The sequence below is a fragment of the Ovis canadensis genome, chromosome 16 (assembly GCF_042477335.2).
Source record: "Ovis canadensis isolate MfBH-ARS-UI-01 breed Bighorn chromosome 16, ARS-UI_OviCan_v2, whole genome shotgun sequence".
Taxonomy (NCBI): domain Eukaryota; kingdom Metazoa; phylum Chordata; class Mammalia; order Artiodactyla; family Bovidae; genus Ovis; species Ovis canadensis.
This window is the reverse complement of record NC_091260.1, coordinates 38,481,242-38,498,082: the sequence shown is the minus strand read 5'-3', so window position 1 is coordinate 38,498,082 and position 16,841 is coordinate 38,481,242. Positions and strand designations below refer to the sequence as shown.

At 36.0% G+C, this 16,841-nt stretch overlaps 1 protein-coding gene across 1 annotated transcript in view; it reads left to right on the top strand.

The window, feature by feature from the left end:
- NDUFS4 (NADH:ubiquinone oxidoreductase subunit S4) overlaps nucleotides 1-16,841 on the top strand; it is a 113,464-nt gene that overhangs the window by 74,409 nt on the left and 22,214 nt on the right. Inside the window, exon 3 of the mRNA XM_069556558.1 lies at nucleotides 16,263-16,435. Within this exon, the coding sequence (XP_069412659.1) occupies nucleotides 16,263-16,435 (173 nt within the window). The remainder of the gene's footprint in view (nucleotides 1-16,262; nucleotides 16,436-16,841) is intronic.

The following is a 16,841-nucleotide window of genomic DNA, read 5'->3' as shown; positions in this document are numbered from 1 at the left end:
TGGAGAAGCATTTACCTTACAAAAAGTTGTCGAGATGCTTGAAGAGGTAGTAGTTGGCTGGCGAGAGGTCAGGTGAATATGGTAGACGAGGCAAAACTTCATAGCCCAATTTGTTCAACTTTTGAAGCTTTGGTTGTGCGGCATTGACAGGTGTTGTCAGGGAGAAGAATTGGGTCCTTTCTGTTGACCAGTCTTGGCTGCAGGCATTGCGGTTTTTGGTGCATCTCATCAGTTTGCCAAGAATACTTCTCAGATGTATTGGTTTCACTGGGGTTCAGAAAGCTGTAGAGGATCAGACAGGCAACAGACCACCAAACAGTGACCATGACCTTTTTTCACACAAGGTTGGCTTTGGGAACTAACTCCTTTGGAACTTCTTGATCTACCCACTGAGCTGGTTTCACAAGTTGTTTTACAAAATCCACTTTTTTGTTGCACATCACAATCCATTGTTGTTGCTTAGAATAAGAGATGACACTTCATAATGTTATTTTTTTGTTGTTGTTTGCGGTCAGCTCACAAGGTTGGAGAAAGCAATGGCAACACACTCCAGTACTCTTGCCTGGAAAATCCCATGGATGGAGGAACCTTGTAGGCTGGAGTCCATGGGGTTGCTAGGAGTCGGACACGACTGAGCAACTTCACTTTCACTTTTCACTTTCATGCATTGGAGAAGGAAATGGCAACCCACTCCAGTATTCTTGCCTGGAGAATCCCAGGGACGGGGGAGCCTGGTGGGCTGCAGTGTATGGGGTTGCACAGAGTTGGACACAACTGAAGTGACTTAGCAGCAGCAGCACAAGGTACCCACTTATTGAGCTTTTTCACCTTTTCACTTTGCTTCAAATGCCAAAGGACCATAGAATGGTCAACACTGAGTTCTTCAGCAACTTCTTGTGTAGTTGTAAGAGGATCAGCTTTAGTGATCCTCTCAGTTGGTCTTTTTCAACTTTTGAGGGCTGGCCATTATCATCTTCAAGGCTCTTGTCTCCTTTGCAAAACTTTTTGAACTATCACTGCACACTGTACTTTCATTAGAAGTTCCTGGGCCAAATGCAGTGTTGATGCTGTGGGCTCTCTCTGCTGCTTTGCAACCCATTTTGAACTCAAATAAGAAAATCATTCGAATTTGCTTTTTGTCTAACATCATTGCCCTGCTGCTGCTGCTGCTAAGTCACATCAGTCGTGTCCGACTCTGTGCAACCCCATAGATGGCAGCCCACCAGGCTCCATGTCCCTGGGATTCTCCAGGCAAGAACACTGGAGTGGGTTGCCATTTCCTTCTCCAATGCGTGAAAGTGAAAAGTGAAAGCAAAGTCACTCAGTCGTGTCAGACTCTTAGAGACCCCATGGACCACAGCCTACCAGACTCCTCCATCCATGGAATTCTCCAGGAAAGAGTACTGGAGTGGGTTGCCATTGCCTTCTTGCCCTAGTCTAAAATAAATATAAAATAAATAGCAAGTGACTAGTCCTTAACAAAAAACATAAAGTGAGAAATGTGCATTAAAATGATGTGTAACATGACCACATTTATTTAAGAATATATTCCAGTATCAAATGGCAAAGTTCAACAGTGCAAAACTGCAATTACTTTGCACCAACCAAGTGGTTGTCTGAGGAGAAAAGGAAAGATATATACCCAGATGAATGCAGCCTTCCAGAGAATAGCAGGGAGAGATAAGAAGGCCTTCTTCAAATGAACAATGCAAAGAAGTAGAGGAAAACAATAAAATTGGAAAGATGAGAGATCTTTTCAAGAAAATTGGAGATTTCAAGGGAACATTTTCATGTAGGGATGTGCATGATAAAGAACAGAAACGGTAAGGACCTAACAGAGGCAGAAGAGCAAAAATACATAAAAGAACTATACAAAAAAGGTCTTAATGACCCAGATAACGATGAAGGTATGGTCACTCATCTAGAGTCAGACATCCTAGAGTGTGAAGTCCAGTGGGTCTTGGGAAAAATTACTACAAAGATAGCAGAGGTGATGGAATTCCAACTGAGCTATTTCAAATCCTAAAAGATGATGCTGTGAAAGTGCTGCACTCAATATGCCAGTAAATTTGGAAAACTCAGCAGTGGCCACAGGGCTGGAAAAGGTTGATTTTCATTCTAATCTCAAAGAAGGGCAGTGCCAAAGAATGTTCAAACTACCATACAATTGCACTCATTTCAGATGATAGTAAGGTAATGCTCAAAATCCTTCAAGCTAGGCTTATACAGTACATGAACTGAGAACTTCCAGATGTACAAGCTGAATTTAGAAAAGGCAGAGGAACCAGAGATCAAATTTCCAACATCTGTTGGATCATAGAAAAAACAAGAGAATTCCAGAAAAACATGTACTTCTGCTTCATTGACTACGCTAAAGCCTTTGACTTTGTGGATCACAACAAACTGTGGAAAATTCTTAAAGGGATGAGAATACCAGAAAGGAGTACATCAAGGCTATATATTGTCACCTTGCTTATTTAAGCAGAAAAAATTTTATATTTACTCAGAAATTTACCATTTCTGATGTTCTTTCCATCTGGTATCTTTCCTTCAGCCTGCAGAACTTCATTTAACATTGCTTATTGTGCAGATCTTTGGGGACAAAATCTCAGCTTTTGTTTATTTGGAAATGCCTTTATTTTGCCTCTGCGTTTGAAAGAGATGTTTTTTTTTTTTTGGTCAGGCTACCATAACAAAATACCATAGACTGAATGGCTTAAACAACAGAAATTTATTTTCCTATAGTTCTAGAGGCTAGAAGTCCAAGATTCTGGTGCCTCTATGGTTAGTTTCTGATTAGGACTGTCTCTGGCTTGTAGGTGGCTGCATCTCACATGGCATAGAAAAGCAAGCAAGCACCCTGCCATCTCTTTTTACAAAAGCACTAATCCCATCATAAGGACCCCACATCATGCCATCTAACCCTAATTACCTCCCAAAGGCCCTGTCTCCAAATATCTCATATTTGGGCTTAAGGGTTCAATCTATGAATTTGAGAGGGCAGGGGGACTCTGAATGTTATGGGTATTCAGTCCGTAACCACCTATTCATTGGATATAGAATTCTAGATTGAAAGTTTTTAGCACTTTAAAGATGTCATTCCACTTTCTTTTTAAAAAAATTGTAAATATGCATAACAAAATTTACAGTTTTAACCACTTTTAAGTGTATAATTCAGTGGCACTAAGCATATTCACAGTATTTTGCAGTGCCGGGGTCCAGCCCCGGTGGATCCAGGGTGATTCGAAGGTGGGGGGATGGAGTCAGCGTCTTTGGAAAAATACATATTTAATCACAGATATAGAGAGATTAGAAACAGATAGTGTAGTAGGAAGATTAGTGGAGAAAAGGAGGCTGAATAACTTGGATTACGTGGAATAGCATCCATGCTCCAGATGGGAATTCAGCCAGAAAAACGGGAGCAAGAAAGAAGCGACATGGGGGAATCAGTCTTTCCGGAAACTGATCCTATTTCTTTATTTTTGGGTTTGCTCGTATACCTTTTGTTACACATAGGGATGAATACAGAGTCACGTGGGAGTCAGCAGTCCTGACCTTTATCAAAATCAGGTGCTTCACATAAATGTATAAAAAGGGTACATCATCTTCTGGCCATGAGTGAGACCTGCTGACATTTTATGATCCTTTCTTTCTGATAACCAAAAAACTTATTTTTTCCAAGGGTGTTTTTTCTTAAACCAGGCACCACCCTCCAAATAAAGTTGCATTCCTATAGGGTGAGGGTGTCGTGAGTTACAATCAAGAAAGGAATTTATTTAACCCAAGGTTAACATGATTAGTCTTAAAGGTTAGTACTTATTTCTCGTATATGCTTAAAGGTTAATACTTATTCTTCCTATATGCTAGTTATATTCATTATAAGTGTAGGGAACATGGAGATTTAGCAGCAAACATCAGCCCAACAAATGAAAATCCTTTCACCAATGCTCCCCTTAAGATCTATTTAGTCTTAAGATATGATAAAGTTACATTTTTACATAGCAAGGACACAGTGATTTATAACAAAGTACAGTGATCTATTACAAAAGAGAAAATCCATTAACTCAAAAAGTCTAGTATTGCTAACCTTAAAAACTACTATATTTCCTTTTCTATACTCCAAATACATTGATTAATATATTCCCAAGTGCCTAAGGATATGGAGGCCTGGCGGCAATCATTGACTCAACGAGAAGAAAAAGCCCTATGCTAATTAAGACTCTCAAAATACTCCAAAACTCTCTGTGCTGTTTATGGTTGAGAGGTAGTAAACAATCATGTGGCAGGAGTATGGATAATGCTGTCACACAAGCTAGTCTGTCAGCAGAGAGGTTTGACCTGAGACATCCTTGTCCCACCCAGAGCAGGGAATTAGCAGCAATTATTGACACAACAAATGAAAAACCCTTCACCAATATAATTCCTAACCAACCCATTATACTAATAATTTCCAACTCCCCAAAAGAATTTGCCTTTAGTAAGTCTAAAACATCTCGTGCCTCTCAGGTTGGGAGGCTGTAAACAATCACATGTGGCCGGACGAACCTATACAGGCGGGCTAGATAACCTTCAGAGGAGTCCGTAAGCTGAAACACTCTTGTCACACCCAAGAATTTTTATTGCCTTGGAGCTGCATGTTTACTCCTTCTCCGAGAGAAACGGTTATGGGGGAGAGCCCCCCCGTAAAGTCAGAGGTGTAGGTGAGAGCATAAAACAGACTCTGGTTTTGGGGTTAGATGCTCGGGAACAGGGGGTTTCCTGAGGCTTGATCACGCCTTTGCATATGCCAAGCCTCCTTCCTCATGACCTTTGCCATGGGTGGAGTTCCTCATGCTGGCCCCCCCCGGCAATGCAGCCATTACCACTATCCATTTCTGGAACACTTTTGTGATCCCAGAAAGAAACTCTGAACCCCTTAAACGGTAACTCCCCATTATCTCCTTCTTTTAGTCTCTAGTAACCTTTTTTATGCCTTCTGGCTATATTAATTTGCCAAACTATATATGATATAAGCAGAAACCGTATAATATGTGACCTTTTGTGACTGGCTTATTTCATTTAGCATGATGTTTTCAAGGTCCATCCATGTTATATAGCATGTGTCAGAATTTCGTTCCTTTTTGAGCTTATGTTGTATATGTGTGCTGTATTGTTTATCCATTCATCTGTTGATGGACATTTGGATAGTTTCCACCTTTGCCTGTTGTAAATAATGCTGCTATATGCATGGATGTGCAAATATCTGTGGTACAATCCCTACCTTAGGTGGAATTGTTTGGATTATACAGTAATTCTACATTCAACAGTTTGAAGAACGACCAGACTGTGGCTGTACCATTTTCACATTCCCACCAGCAACACACAAGGGTTCCAGTTTCTCTGCATCCTTCCTCATCAGCATTTACTTTCCCTGGTTTTAGATAATAGCCATCCTAATGTGTGTCCAAAGGTATCTCACTGTGGTTTTGATCTGCATTTTCTTAGTGACTAGCAATATTGAGCATTCTTTCATGTGCTGGTTGGTTATTTGCATATCTTTGGAGAAATGTCTATTCAAGTACTTTGGTTTGTTTTTTGTTGAGTGGTAGGAGTTCTTTATATATTCTGGGCTTCCCTGGTGGCTCAGCTGGTAAGGAATCTACCTGCAGTGTGGGAGACCTGGGTTCAGTCCCTGGGTTGGGAAGATCCCCTGGAGAAGGGAAAGGCTACCCAGTCCAGTATTCTTGCCTGGAGGATTCCGTGAATGGGGTTGCCTTGAGCGCTACAGACCAAAGCGTCTCAAAGAGTCAGACACGACTGAGTGACTTTCACTTTACTTTATATATTCTGGATATTTATCTATTATCATGTATATGTCCTTTGGTGCACAAAACTTGGGAGTTTTATTTTTAAGTATTTACATTTAGGTTTTTGATCCATTTTGAGCTAACTTTTGTGTATGATATTAGGTAAAGAATTCAGTTTTATTCTTTGGCATGTGGGTATGCAGTTTTCCCAGCACCATTTGTTGGTGCTTTCCCTATTGAAATGGTCTTGGCATTTTTTATCAGGCCTTTTTTATCATGATAAATCTAGTTACTGTTTGTTGAAAGAAGTGATAAGTGAAAAAAATGGTAGTTGCTCAGTTTTGTCTGACTCTGCAATCCCATGGACTGTAGCCCACCAGGGTCCCATGTCCATGGAATTCTCCAGGAAAGAATACTGGAGTGAGTAACCATTCCCTCCTCTCAGGGATCGTCCCAACCCAGGGATTGAACCCAGGTCTCCTGCATTGCAGACAGATTCTTTACCATCTGAAGCCTTAAAGTTGTAACAGTATTATTGATTATATTTCATATGGTGTATTAATACATTACATCCCCATGACCTATTTATTTTATATGTGGAAGTTTGTACCTCTTAATCCTCTTCACCTGTTTTGTCCACGTTCCAACCACTCCTCCCTCTGATAACGACCAGTTTATTTCCTGTATCTATTAGTCTGTTTTGTTTTTTAGAGTCTACATGTAAGTGAAATCATAGGTTTGTCTTTTCTGACTTACTTCACTTTGCATAATACCCCCTAGGTCCGTCCATATTGTTGCAAATGGCAAGATTTCTTTTTGGGGCCAAGTAATATTCCATTGTATTTATATATACATCTTGTTTATCCATTCATCCATCAGTAGGTGCGTAGGTTGTGTTTATATCCTGGCTATTATAAATAATGCTGCAGTGAACATAAAGGTGCATATATCTTTTAAATTGGAATTTAAATCTTTTCATATTGTTCAATGTTAGTGTATAGAAACACAACTGGTATTTGTTGTGTGTTGAGGTGGTCCAGTGGTAAAGAATCTGTTTGCCAGTGCAGGAGGCATGGGGGATGTAGGTTCTATCTGTGGGTTGGAAAGATACCTGGAGAAGGAAATGGCAACCCACTCCAGTATTCTTGCCAAGGAAACCCAATGGACAGAGGAGCATCCAGTGGGGTCACAAAGAGTCAGATATGACTTAATGATAGAGCATGCATGATTTTTTTTTTTTTAAATCCTGCCACTTTGTTGAACTTGTTCATTAGCTCTAATAGGTTTTGTGTTTGTGTGTAGTATCCTATAAATCTGTGAGCAGAGATAATTTTACCACTTCCTTTTCAATTTGGATGCCTTTAATTTTTTTTTCTTGAGAACTCTGCCTCACAAATGTTAGTAGCCCTGTGCTCTAATCACTATACTGTCCCTGCTCCTCAAGGCTGTGGTGTTCTGCTTGGCCTCTGTCATGGTCCGCAGCGTGCCTCCAGGTCAAACTGGGATGACTGTAAGACTTCATCCTGAATTTTCCTTCTTTCAGGGATAACAGTATAATGCTGCCTGTTATCCAGTTGTCTAATATCTGAAAAAAATTGCTTTCCCAATTTTATAGTTTTACAAGGCCACAGTGGTAGTCTGCAGTGTTACTCTATCATGGATCCAAATAAAAATCCATATATTGCATTGTGACAGCCTTTTACAATAATGGGTTTAATGAATCTTTAATTTTTTAAACCAGCCTTTTAACAATTTGCTCCGTTATTGATGCTCTCAGTTATTTCTGTAAAACATCCTTACCAATGTACTGCATATTATGTCTTAATTTAAATATACTACCAGACTTTAGCTCTCAGTAATGGGTCATGTTTACCAAGACTCAGCTGTGCTTGTTTCCATACCTTTCTATGCCAGTTTTACTTGCCATTGTAATTACATAATTTAATTGGATACTACAGTCTGAATGCTGCTATATGGGGGACAAAGAGTTCTTTATATGATTGTTCTTTTGAATACTTTGAAAAGATAATAAAGGTGAATTTCTGACATGATTTTTGTCAAACTAGGTGGCGGTGAAACAGTTATAAAGGTTGTGCTACAAAAGGAAATCTAGATTGATTTTGGACTTAATGTTTCACAAATCTCTTTGTATTCTTCGCATTTTTTAAAAACAAAACTGTAGATTGTAGATATGCATTTTCTTGGTAGTTTATGACAGAAACAACACTTGGAATTCTAACCACTGGACCTACACTCAGTGGAAAGGTACTGACCCTATATCTGAAGATGATTGAAAGAATGTCCATGTGTACCTTTTAAGTTATAATACAGTATTAAAGTTGCTGTGTATGCATGAATGTGTGTATTCACTTAATGATCTTCTATTTTCACCAATATTTTTAGTTAACAACTATCTGTTCCTAAGTCAGAAAAGAGACTTCGATCCATAGCTTAACTTTTATTTTTATGCTAAATTAATGAGGGATTGTCTTATACTTTTTGTCTCCTTGAAGTTTGGCTTTCGCACATTGCCTATTGAATGTTGTTTTACTAAACTAGAAACATTCAGCTTTAGATTATTTTCAGTTCCTTTCCAGATATAACTAATTTCATTCATTGTTTAAACCACCACTTGTTTTCCAGTTGTTTATTCACCTTCTCTCCCTTTGCCCTGATGTTTGTTTATTCAGCAGTTATTTCATATTTAGTTCTCTGCTGCTGTGGCTTTTGTTCTCGTTAATTCTTAATTTATATTGTGTGTACGTCAGCTTTTTAATTTATTACCAGGGTATGGGGAGAACTGTTTGATTATGAAATAACAGAGTGGATCTTTTAAAAATGTAATATGTTATAGAAGTTCCAAGTGTTTTGTGGCCATTTTTTTCCCTTTATTTCAGCTTCTGAAAAAACTATTATGTGACCTACTATAGCTACATGAATTAGTAATTTAAAAATCAAAAAAATTCTGGATCATTGGATTAAAAAGTAAACAAGGAAAGGTTTAGGTATTAAGTTGGTCATTATTAATATGCTATATCTTACAAGTTTAAAACAGTTACTTAATAACTTTCACATGCTTCATTGAAGCATACTGGTTTTCACTGAGGCAGTATTAACCAATTTATTTTGTAAGCATTTTCTTTTTCTAACTTTCACTTCTTTCAAAGTTAATAGAAAATGATTGTTTCCAGTGTTTCCTTGTAAAAATGAAGTCTTCCAGTGGATTTTCCTGATTGGGAGAGAAAGTTTATTTCTATATTATTTAAAACAATTACAGCTTTCCAGGGGAGTTACCTTGCTCCCTAGTGATAAGGATTCCAGCTGGGCTTTCACTGCTGTGGTCTGAGTTCAGTCCCTGGTAAGGGAACTGAGAATTCCTCAAGCTGCGAAGTGTGGCCAAAAAAAAAAAAAAAAAAAAAACTTACAGCATTCTGTCTTAAAATGTCTGTTTAGTAAACTTGATTTAGCTATGCCATACATCAGATCATGTACTATGATATAACTGTACAGTAAGAATCTGAACATACATCCTTATACCATTACAAAAAAATTATGCATTTGAGTCAATTTTGTTAATTTTTAAAAATATTCTTACAAGTCAAAAATCAAATTCATCTTCTCCTTTATAGGTTTGTAAGGAAGAATATACAATAAATAAATTCAGTCCAATTAATATATACTATTTCTCTGTGCCTTTAAAGCATAAATAAAAACTGACCCATATTGTGAGTAGCAACATAAAATTTTACCACTCTTTAAAAAGGAATTTGATAACATGTCAGAAACCATGGAAAGTTATCATAACCTTTGACCCAGTTAATATTACCCTCAGTGACTAACCTTAAAGAATTAGGGTACTGAGATTTTCATTGTAGTAACCTATACTGTAAAAGAAATAATAACAATTTGGTTTTTCAGTAATGGATTGGCTGAGAAATTGTGGTTTATCAACTTCATAGATTATTACTGAGGCCATTAAAACAAGAAATATCAAAACAGGGTAACTACATGGGAAAAAAAGTAAGTGATGTGATACTTGAAAATAGTGCAAAATAACTATTATTGCTGTATAAAGTGGATATGTATATAGATCATTATTGTGTAATATACATAAGAAAAGCAGTTGCTAAGATTTTAAACATATGGATATATTTTTATTTTTCTAGTTTTTGGTCGAACCAGGTCTTCATTGCTGCCCACGGGCTTTCGTTAGTTGCAGAGGACAGGGGCTACTCTGGTTGTAGCTTGCAGGCTTCTTCTTGCAGTGGCTTCTGTTGTTGCTGAGCATAGGTTCTAGGGTGCCCAGGCTTCAGTAGCTGCAGAACGTGGGCTCAGTAGTTGTGGCTTGCAGGTCTTAGAGCACACGCTCAGTAGTTGTGGCCCACAGGCTCAGCTGCTCCTCAACATGTGGAGTCTTCCCAGACCAGGGATCAAACCCATGTCCCTTGCATCAGCAGGCTGATTCTTATATCACTATACCACTAGGGAAGTCCAAATATATGAATATATTTTTAACTTTTTTCTTTAATTTTTTTATAATGTTTTAACAGTAACTTCTTAAAATCATAACTATCCTGAAAGAATCATCTTCTGTCTCCTTCTTCAGTTAGAAAAAGTAACTGAAGAAGGAGATAGATACTTTTGCCTTTAAAACCAAATGCACTCTCTTTTACATTTTACTTTGTATCCTGACTTAATCCTTCCAAACATTACTATGAGGTATGTTTTGTAGTACCTGGATGGGGGGCTCTTACCACACAGCTTGCAGGATCTTAGTTCCCTGACTAGGAATTGAACCTGTGCTCTCGGCAATGAAAGCATTGGGTCCTAATCACTGAAATGCCAGGGAATTCTCTGTAATACACTTTTTGAAGGAGGAAGCTGATGGAATTTAAGCAACTTGTCAGTATTGCACAGGTAGCAAATGGTGGGGCTTGGTTTCCTTGAGATTTATCTGAGTCTTAATTGATACTGTATTTTACAGTAATGATTATTTAGTTATCCTCCCTCCTTCTTATGGGTGCATAGATTATAGACTTTTTAAGTTCAGGAATAAAGCCTTATTTTTATTTTGACACATACAAAAATGGAATATCCAGCCTTTAGGAAGAAAACGAGACTTTTCTCTAGACTTGAAGCAACTTAATTGACTCTAATTACAAAATCTTTTGTTGTATTTTATTTACTAACTCATATTATCCCATCCCAAGAAGATGGGAATTTTTTTGCATCTCACCAACAACCTCCCATTACTTGTTCAGTCTGTCTTTTTTAAAGTCAGATAGTAATTTTCATGAGACTAGAGATCATGTCTTTACCTTTGAGCATTGTGTCTAGGTTCTAATACATAGGCACTAAAAATACATGGGACATTGTTTTATTGCCCAGGCACTTTACATACATTATTTAGTCCTCATTTTACCTTGTTTAATTGATCCTTATACATAATATTTTAGGAGAAATCTATTAATTTGCCCAAAAGCTGGGATTCTAACCCAGTTTTGACTCAGCCCTTTGCTTTCAGCCATTGCTGTACCCTAACGTGCTCAGAAGGATCTAGGAGTAATGAAAATAGTTTGAGAATGAGACATAAATGTCCCGAATTCTTAAGATTTTTTTTAATTCATTATATGATTAGGTGTATCATTTGCTTGATCTCTTGTTAGTATTGTAACAACATTCCATTTAAAACTGAACTTTTGGTTTCCTGATATGTGCTAAGTCTCTTCAGTCATGTTTGACTCTGCGACCCCATGAACTGTAGCCTGGCAGGCTCCTCTGTCCATAGCATTCTCCAGGCAAGAATACTGGAGTGGGTTGCCACTTCCTTCTCCAGGGCACCTTCCCGACGCAGGGATTGAACCTGTGTTTCTTGTGGCTCCTGCATTGGCGGGCAAGTTCTTTATCACTAGCGCCACCACCCAGGTTTGGTTTCATGATAGCTTTGCTCGATATGCAAGATAAAATGGATGATATGTTTCAATGCTTGTCTCATTACCTTGTTAGACTCCTACATCAGTGTCTTGCTTTAACAAACAAAAATTGGTTCTACTAGCACACTTCTTGTTTACAGTTTTGGTTGTATCTTGAATCGCTATGGCCACTAACTTTTTAGAAGCGTTTCAAGTTCTTCCATGATAAATAAAATACATATGGTTATGCTATCTGCCAAACCTATTATTTTTCAAACTAGTATTTATTTAGTATAGTGTCCTTCATTATTTATTAGACCACTTAATGAGTTTCTTGTATTAAGTATCCATAGAGTACTTGAAAGGAAGTTTTTATTATATATCCAGGATTGTTTTCCTTTTAACATCTTTCATTGTTGAAGTAGAATATAAACAGAATCATCAAATTTAGATGGATTTTAGTCCTAAAACAAATTTGAACACATAATTGGTAACTAATAGCCTGCAGTAGAACAAGTTTCTGTAAGCAATATTTGTACTTAATGTTCCAATATGTACTCTATTAAATAAAACTTTTCAACATTGATCCACAAATAACATACAGTGTAGTGAACTTATTACCAAAAAGCCTGTTAAGAATTTTGACTCTTCTGGGTATACTGGGAGATCTGTCAGAAATTCATCCAAAGTGGTGAAAGCCTTTTTCGTTAATTTCTCTTTATGACAGGTGTAAAGTATTAAGGTTAAGTGGGTGGGGCAACCGGAAGTAATTACTAAGGCCAGTGGCATTTTTGTGGTTTAATAAAGGCAGAAGCTAATTATTCAGTTTTTATTTAAGTGAAATGGTGCCAAAAAGGAGGTTCCTGCAGAGCAGCTGCACTCCTTCAGTGTTACCCTAATTTACCAAAGACACAACTGTCACAAACAAAACTTTTAAACTTGATATATAGCCACAAAAGTAAGGAGGCTTTTGTTTGGAGTGCATGCAGAAGAACTCCTTTATACAAATCAACCGGCAGATGACAGACAATGATGAAAATTTGATTCTTTGAAGTCATAATAGTCATTGAAATGTGTGAAATTCTGGTATTGAAAAGAGAGCGGCCAGCAAGACTCTAAATCCTGGGTGGTTGCAAGAAGCTTGCTGGGAGGTTTTTCTGCATTTTGACACCAACTTCCCATTGCTTGTTCCCTGCTTCCTTTGTTTAAAAAAAAAGTTGAATTCACACAAGATAAATGGGGACAGTTGATAACCGAATCATACAGTTTTTATATGGAAAACTAATATTTTATAATGGAAATTGGTATTTGAAAGAGTAAAGTTCATTTACATATACTGGCATATACTTTCTTAATGATTTTTTAAATTACTCTTCAATTTAAACTAGACTTGTGAAATGGAAAGTCAGTGTATCAGCTCTTATAAATTTAAAATTGTGAAAAAGATCATGCTAAAAGAGTAGAACTTTGAAATTATGATATGCTTGTAGCAAAGTAGCAAATTTTTAAATATGAATGCCCTTTAATCTATGAATCATGATTAGGTAACTAGTTACTATTTCTTAAATAGCATATTGTACACAAGTTCATATTTATGAAACTTTATGAAGATACTTAGTTTAATAATGTAAACATAGGTGTCATGCTTGATCCAGTTGTTAAAAATTAAAAAGTTTTAAAATTCAGTAAGTAACCCTATATTATGTATAGGGTTACTTGTTTCCTTAGAATTTATAAATACTAACTGGTGAGTCTTCAGATTCTTCAGGTGCCAACTTGCAGCCTTCTCCTATCTTATGTGTTTTAACTTTTTTGTAGACATAGAAAAATCTATGAATTATTATTTATAAATAACCTATTTTACCAATCAAATGAGAAATCTGTGAAAGGCAACATTGACATCTTTTATATTTTTTAAAAATAATCACATATGATCCATACTGCAGTAGAAAAGTAGAAATCTAAAAAGAGTATCATTAAAGTAGAAATCTAGAGTATCATTAGTTCAGTATAGTTTCAGTAGTCTGCAGATGATCTGTTTATTTTCAAAAGTTGAGTCACAGATAGGTCAGTGAGAACTTTGAGGGAAAGCAAAGCATTGAAGACACGTAAAAAGTTCATAGTGCCTCATAGTTCTTTTCAAGTATTACATTGTTTTAATGGAATCTTGGAATGGGAGCTTTAGCCCATTGAAATGTCGCTTAAAGGACATGTTCTTCTGTCACTTGCTGAAGCTGTGTGGGTGAAATGATAACAATAGAGTGTTGTGATGCGCTTTAAAAGTGTGAGAAATCAGTTTGTCTAGACTGAGTGTGTGCCTACAAGGACTAGGAATTTTAGAGCTTCTGTGCCCTTTAGGTGTCAAGTATGTGAGAGATGCCAAGCCTTTTTATTCCGTCTTTGGCAGCAGTTCAATTCTCCAGTACCTTACATGTCTTCTGCCAGCAAAGGGCTTCCATGTCAGAACAACTTGGACTTCAAACTTCAGAAACTCATTTGTTTGAATGCCAGTTTTATTTGGAGAAGATACCAAATAATTGCCATAATTTGAGAAGGCATGGAAGCACTTGCAGCTAGGAGCTTAGCAACTTTTGTAGCCACTGATTTTAAAGTGGTTTTCCATCCTTAAAAAATCATGCTGTGCCTTTTTGCTTTGATAGTACAAATCAAGAAATACTCTTTCCATTTTACTAAAGCTTTATTGGTTTTTTAATTACTTTGGTATATGCATACAATATAGACATTTATTTAAAAAAAAGTCTGTTTACTGAACTAGTATTGAAAAGTGAGTCTGTTTCCTGAACTGGTATTAAGAGGTTAATATGCTGTCTTTTCTGTAAGTCTTAATTAAAAGAATAGCCAACTTACAGCTTCAGCTTTTATGAGCTCAGCTCAGAATGGAGGTGTTGCTATGGAATTTGACAAGGATGCCTCATCCCATAATTTTGTAATATACTTACTGTTTGTTTATACTTTGCTTCAGCTATAACTAAATAGATTTTTTAATGTGAAAATATATAATATTAAATACTAAGTTAATGTGAAAGATTACCAACACTGTAGTGAATTCAAAGGGGAAAATAAACATTAAGGACTTTCCAGGAGCTGAGTTTCTTTCAAGCTCTTGAGTAGAGGAATATTCTTTAGAAAGTTATTGAATGTAATAATAACCTGAAATTACTTTTCTTTGAGGATGAACTTGACAATTTGTAATAACTTGACATATTGATGCCTTTAAAAATTATGTATCAGTTGTGCTCATTTAGCTTTTATTTTATCCTATAAACTTTAAAAATGTAGGCATATACTAGAACTACATTTTTGTGTAAATATTTATGTGGGTCATTTTAAGTTTCTCCAAATAGACAAACTGTGACAAAGTAACCACACTTAATTATTGGTGTAGGTGAAAAGGTATAGTTGTCAGCTAAAATAACTTTAAGAAATTGTTTCTTTAATCTGTGGGTAGAAAGATTAGTTGAGTCAGAAATACATTTGGTTTTTTCCCAGTATATATTACAACTAAGAACTCTGAGTATTTCTTTGGTCTAAAGCATTGATTAGATTGGAACTACAAATAAACATGAAATTAAAATTAACAAAATGTGCTAAGTTTTCTAGTTTTCACAAGTTTGACATAATCATTTACATGTTAAACCTGTTGTTTTTAACCAGTTTTTTAAAGTTTACCTTAGTAAGGAACTATAATTTTAAAATGCTTTATGAGCATAATGTAGTTGACCGTAATATGATTTTACATTGCTAGAGTGAAGTCTTTTACCATTACTAAATGGAGACTTAAACTCTAAATTACTTTGTTATTTTCTGTCCTGATTGCTACTATAGTTTGAAATATATTTAATAAGGGAGTCAAAATTGTATGTATTCATCAGTTGACCTTTTGTTACTGGTTAGAAATATAGAAAAAGAGAGTCAAGTTATTGTTTTCCTCTAACATTTCTGCAAAAATTGTGCAGATTTTTTTATCTTTGCAGAATAAATTTGACATCTATTTGATATCCTTTTCTCTTCAGTAGGTTTCATTAAAGAGAGATAAATCAAAATGGGAATTAAAGTTGTTAATTGATTTTAATTGTTTACGAAAAGGGTCAGGCCTTTCTCTGAAAAGAATGCCTTGTAAGCAGCATAACACAGAAACCACTGGTAATAGATATATTTTTCTATTTAAAATTTAGTCACTTTTTATATTTGTTTACTTTTAATATTCCCTTTACATTCTTTCTCTGCTAATTATACCAGCTCATGAAATCAGAGTCTACTTAGTACAGGCTTTTCTGCCAGCAGACTCTTCAAAAATTACCAGTACCTTGTTGTACAAAGTGGGCCTAAATTTTTTTATGAGCCTTTTCCCACTGTACCCTAACATTCCCCCAATATATCTTTTCCAAATATCAAAATAGTAGTTTATATGGTAAAATAACAAAGAAGTGAAATAAAGCTTAAAAAATTATAAATAAGTATGTATTGTAAGATACAGAAAGCAACAAAAATACATTAGGGTGTAAGTGGGCTGTTAGTAACACATTTGTTTGTTTTTCTGTAGGATATTACTACTTTAACTGGTGTTCCAGAAGAGCATATCAAAACTAGAAAAGCCAGGATCTTTGTTCCTGCTCGCAATAACATGCAGTCTGGAGTAAACAACACGAAGAAATGGAAGATGGAGTTTGATACCAGAGAGAGATGGGAAAATCCTTTGATGGGTTGGGCGTCAACGTGAGTATTTTGGTTTAATTTGAATACTATTTTCGGCTCTTTTTCTGTGTAGATTTTCCTTTTAAACGCACTGATTTTCAGGCTCTTTTGTATACAGGATGCCTTATAACAATACTTTTTGAGACAGTTTCGCATAGATATCACCATGTTTAATGGTATAGACATATACATTCCACATAGGTAATATATATATAAGAATATTTATATAAGTGTGGCCCAGCAAACTATATTGTAAGAACAATTTTTTTTAGAGTACTATATATTGGATAAAAATGGCTGACACTGTGAACACTCTTAACATGGTCCCCAAGCTGTAGATATTAGTTTAAAATATATTGTGAATAGTGTTAATAATTTAATGATATTTATTTTTTAAATAAGATTTCTTTATATTTTTTATTAGAGG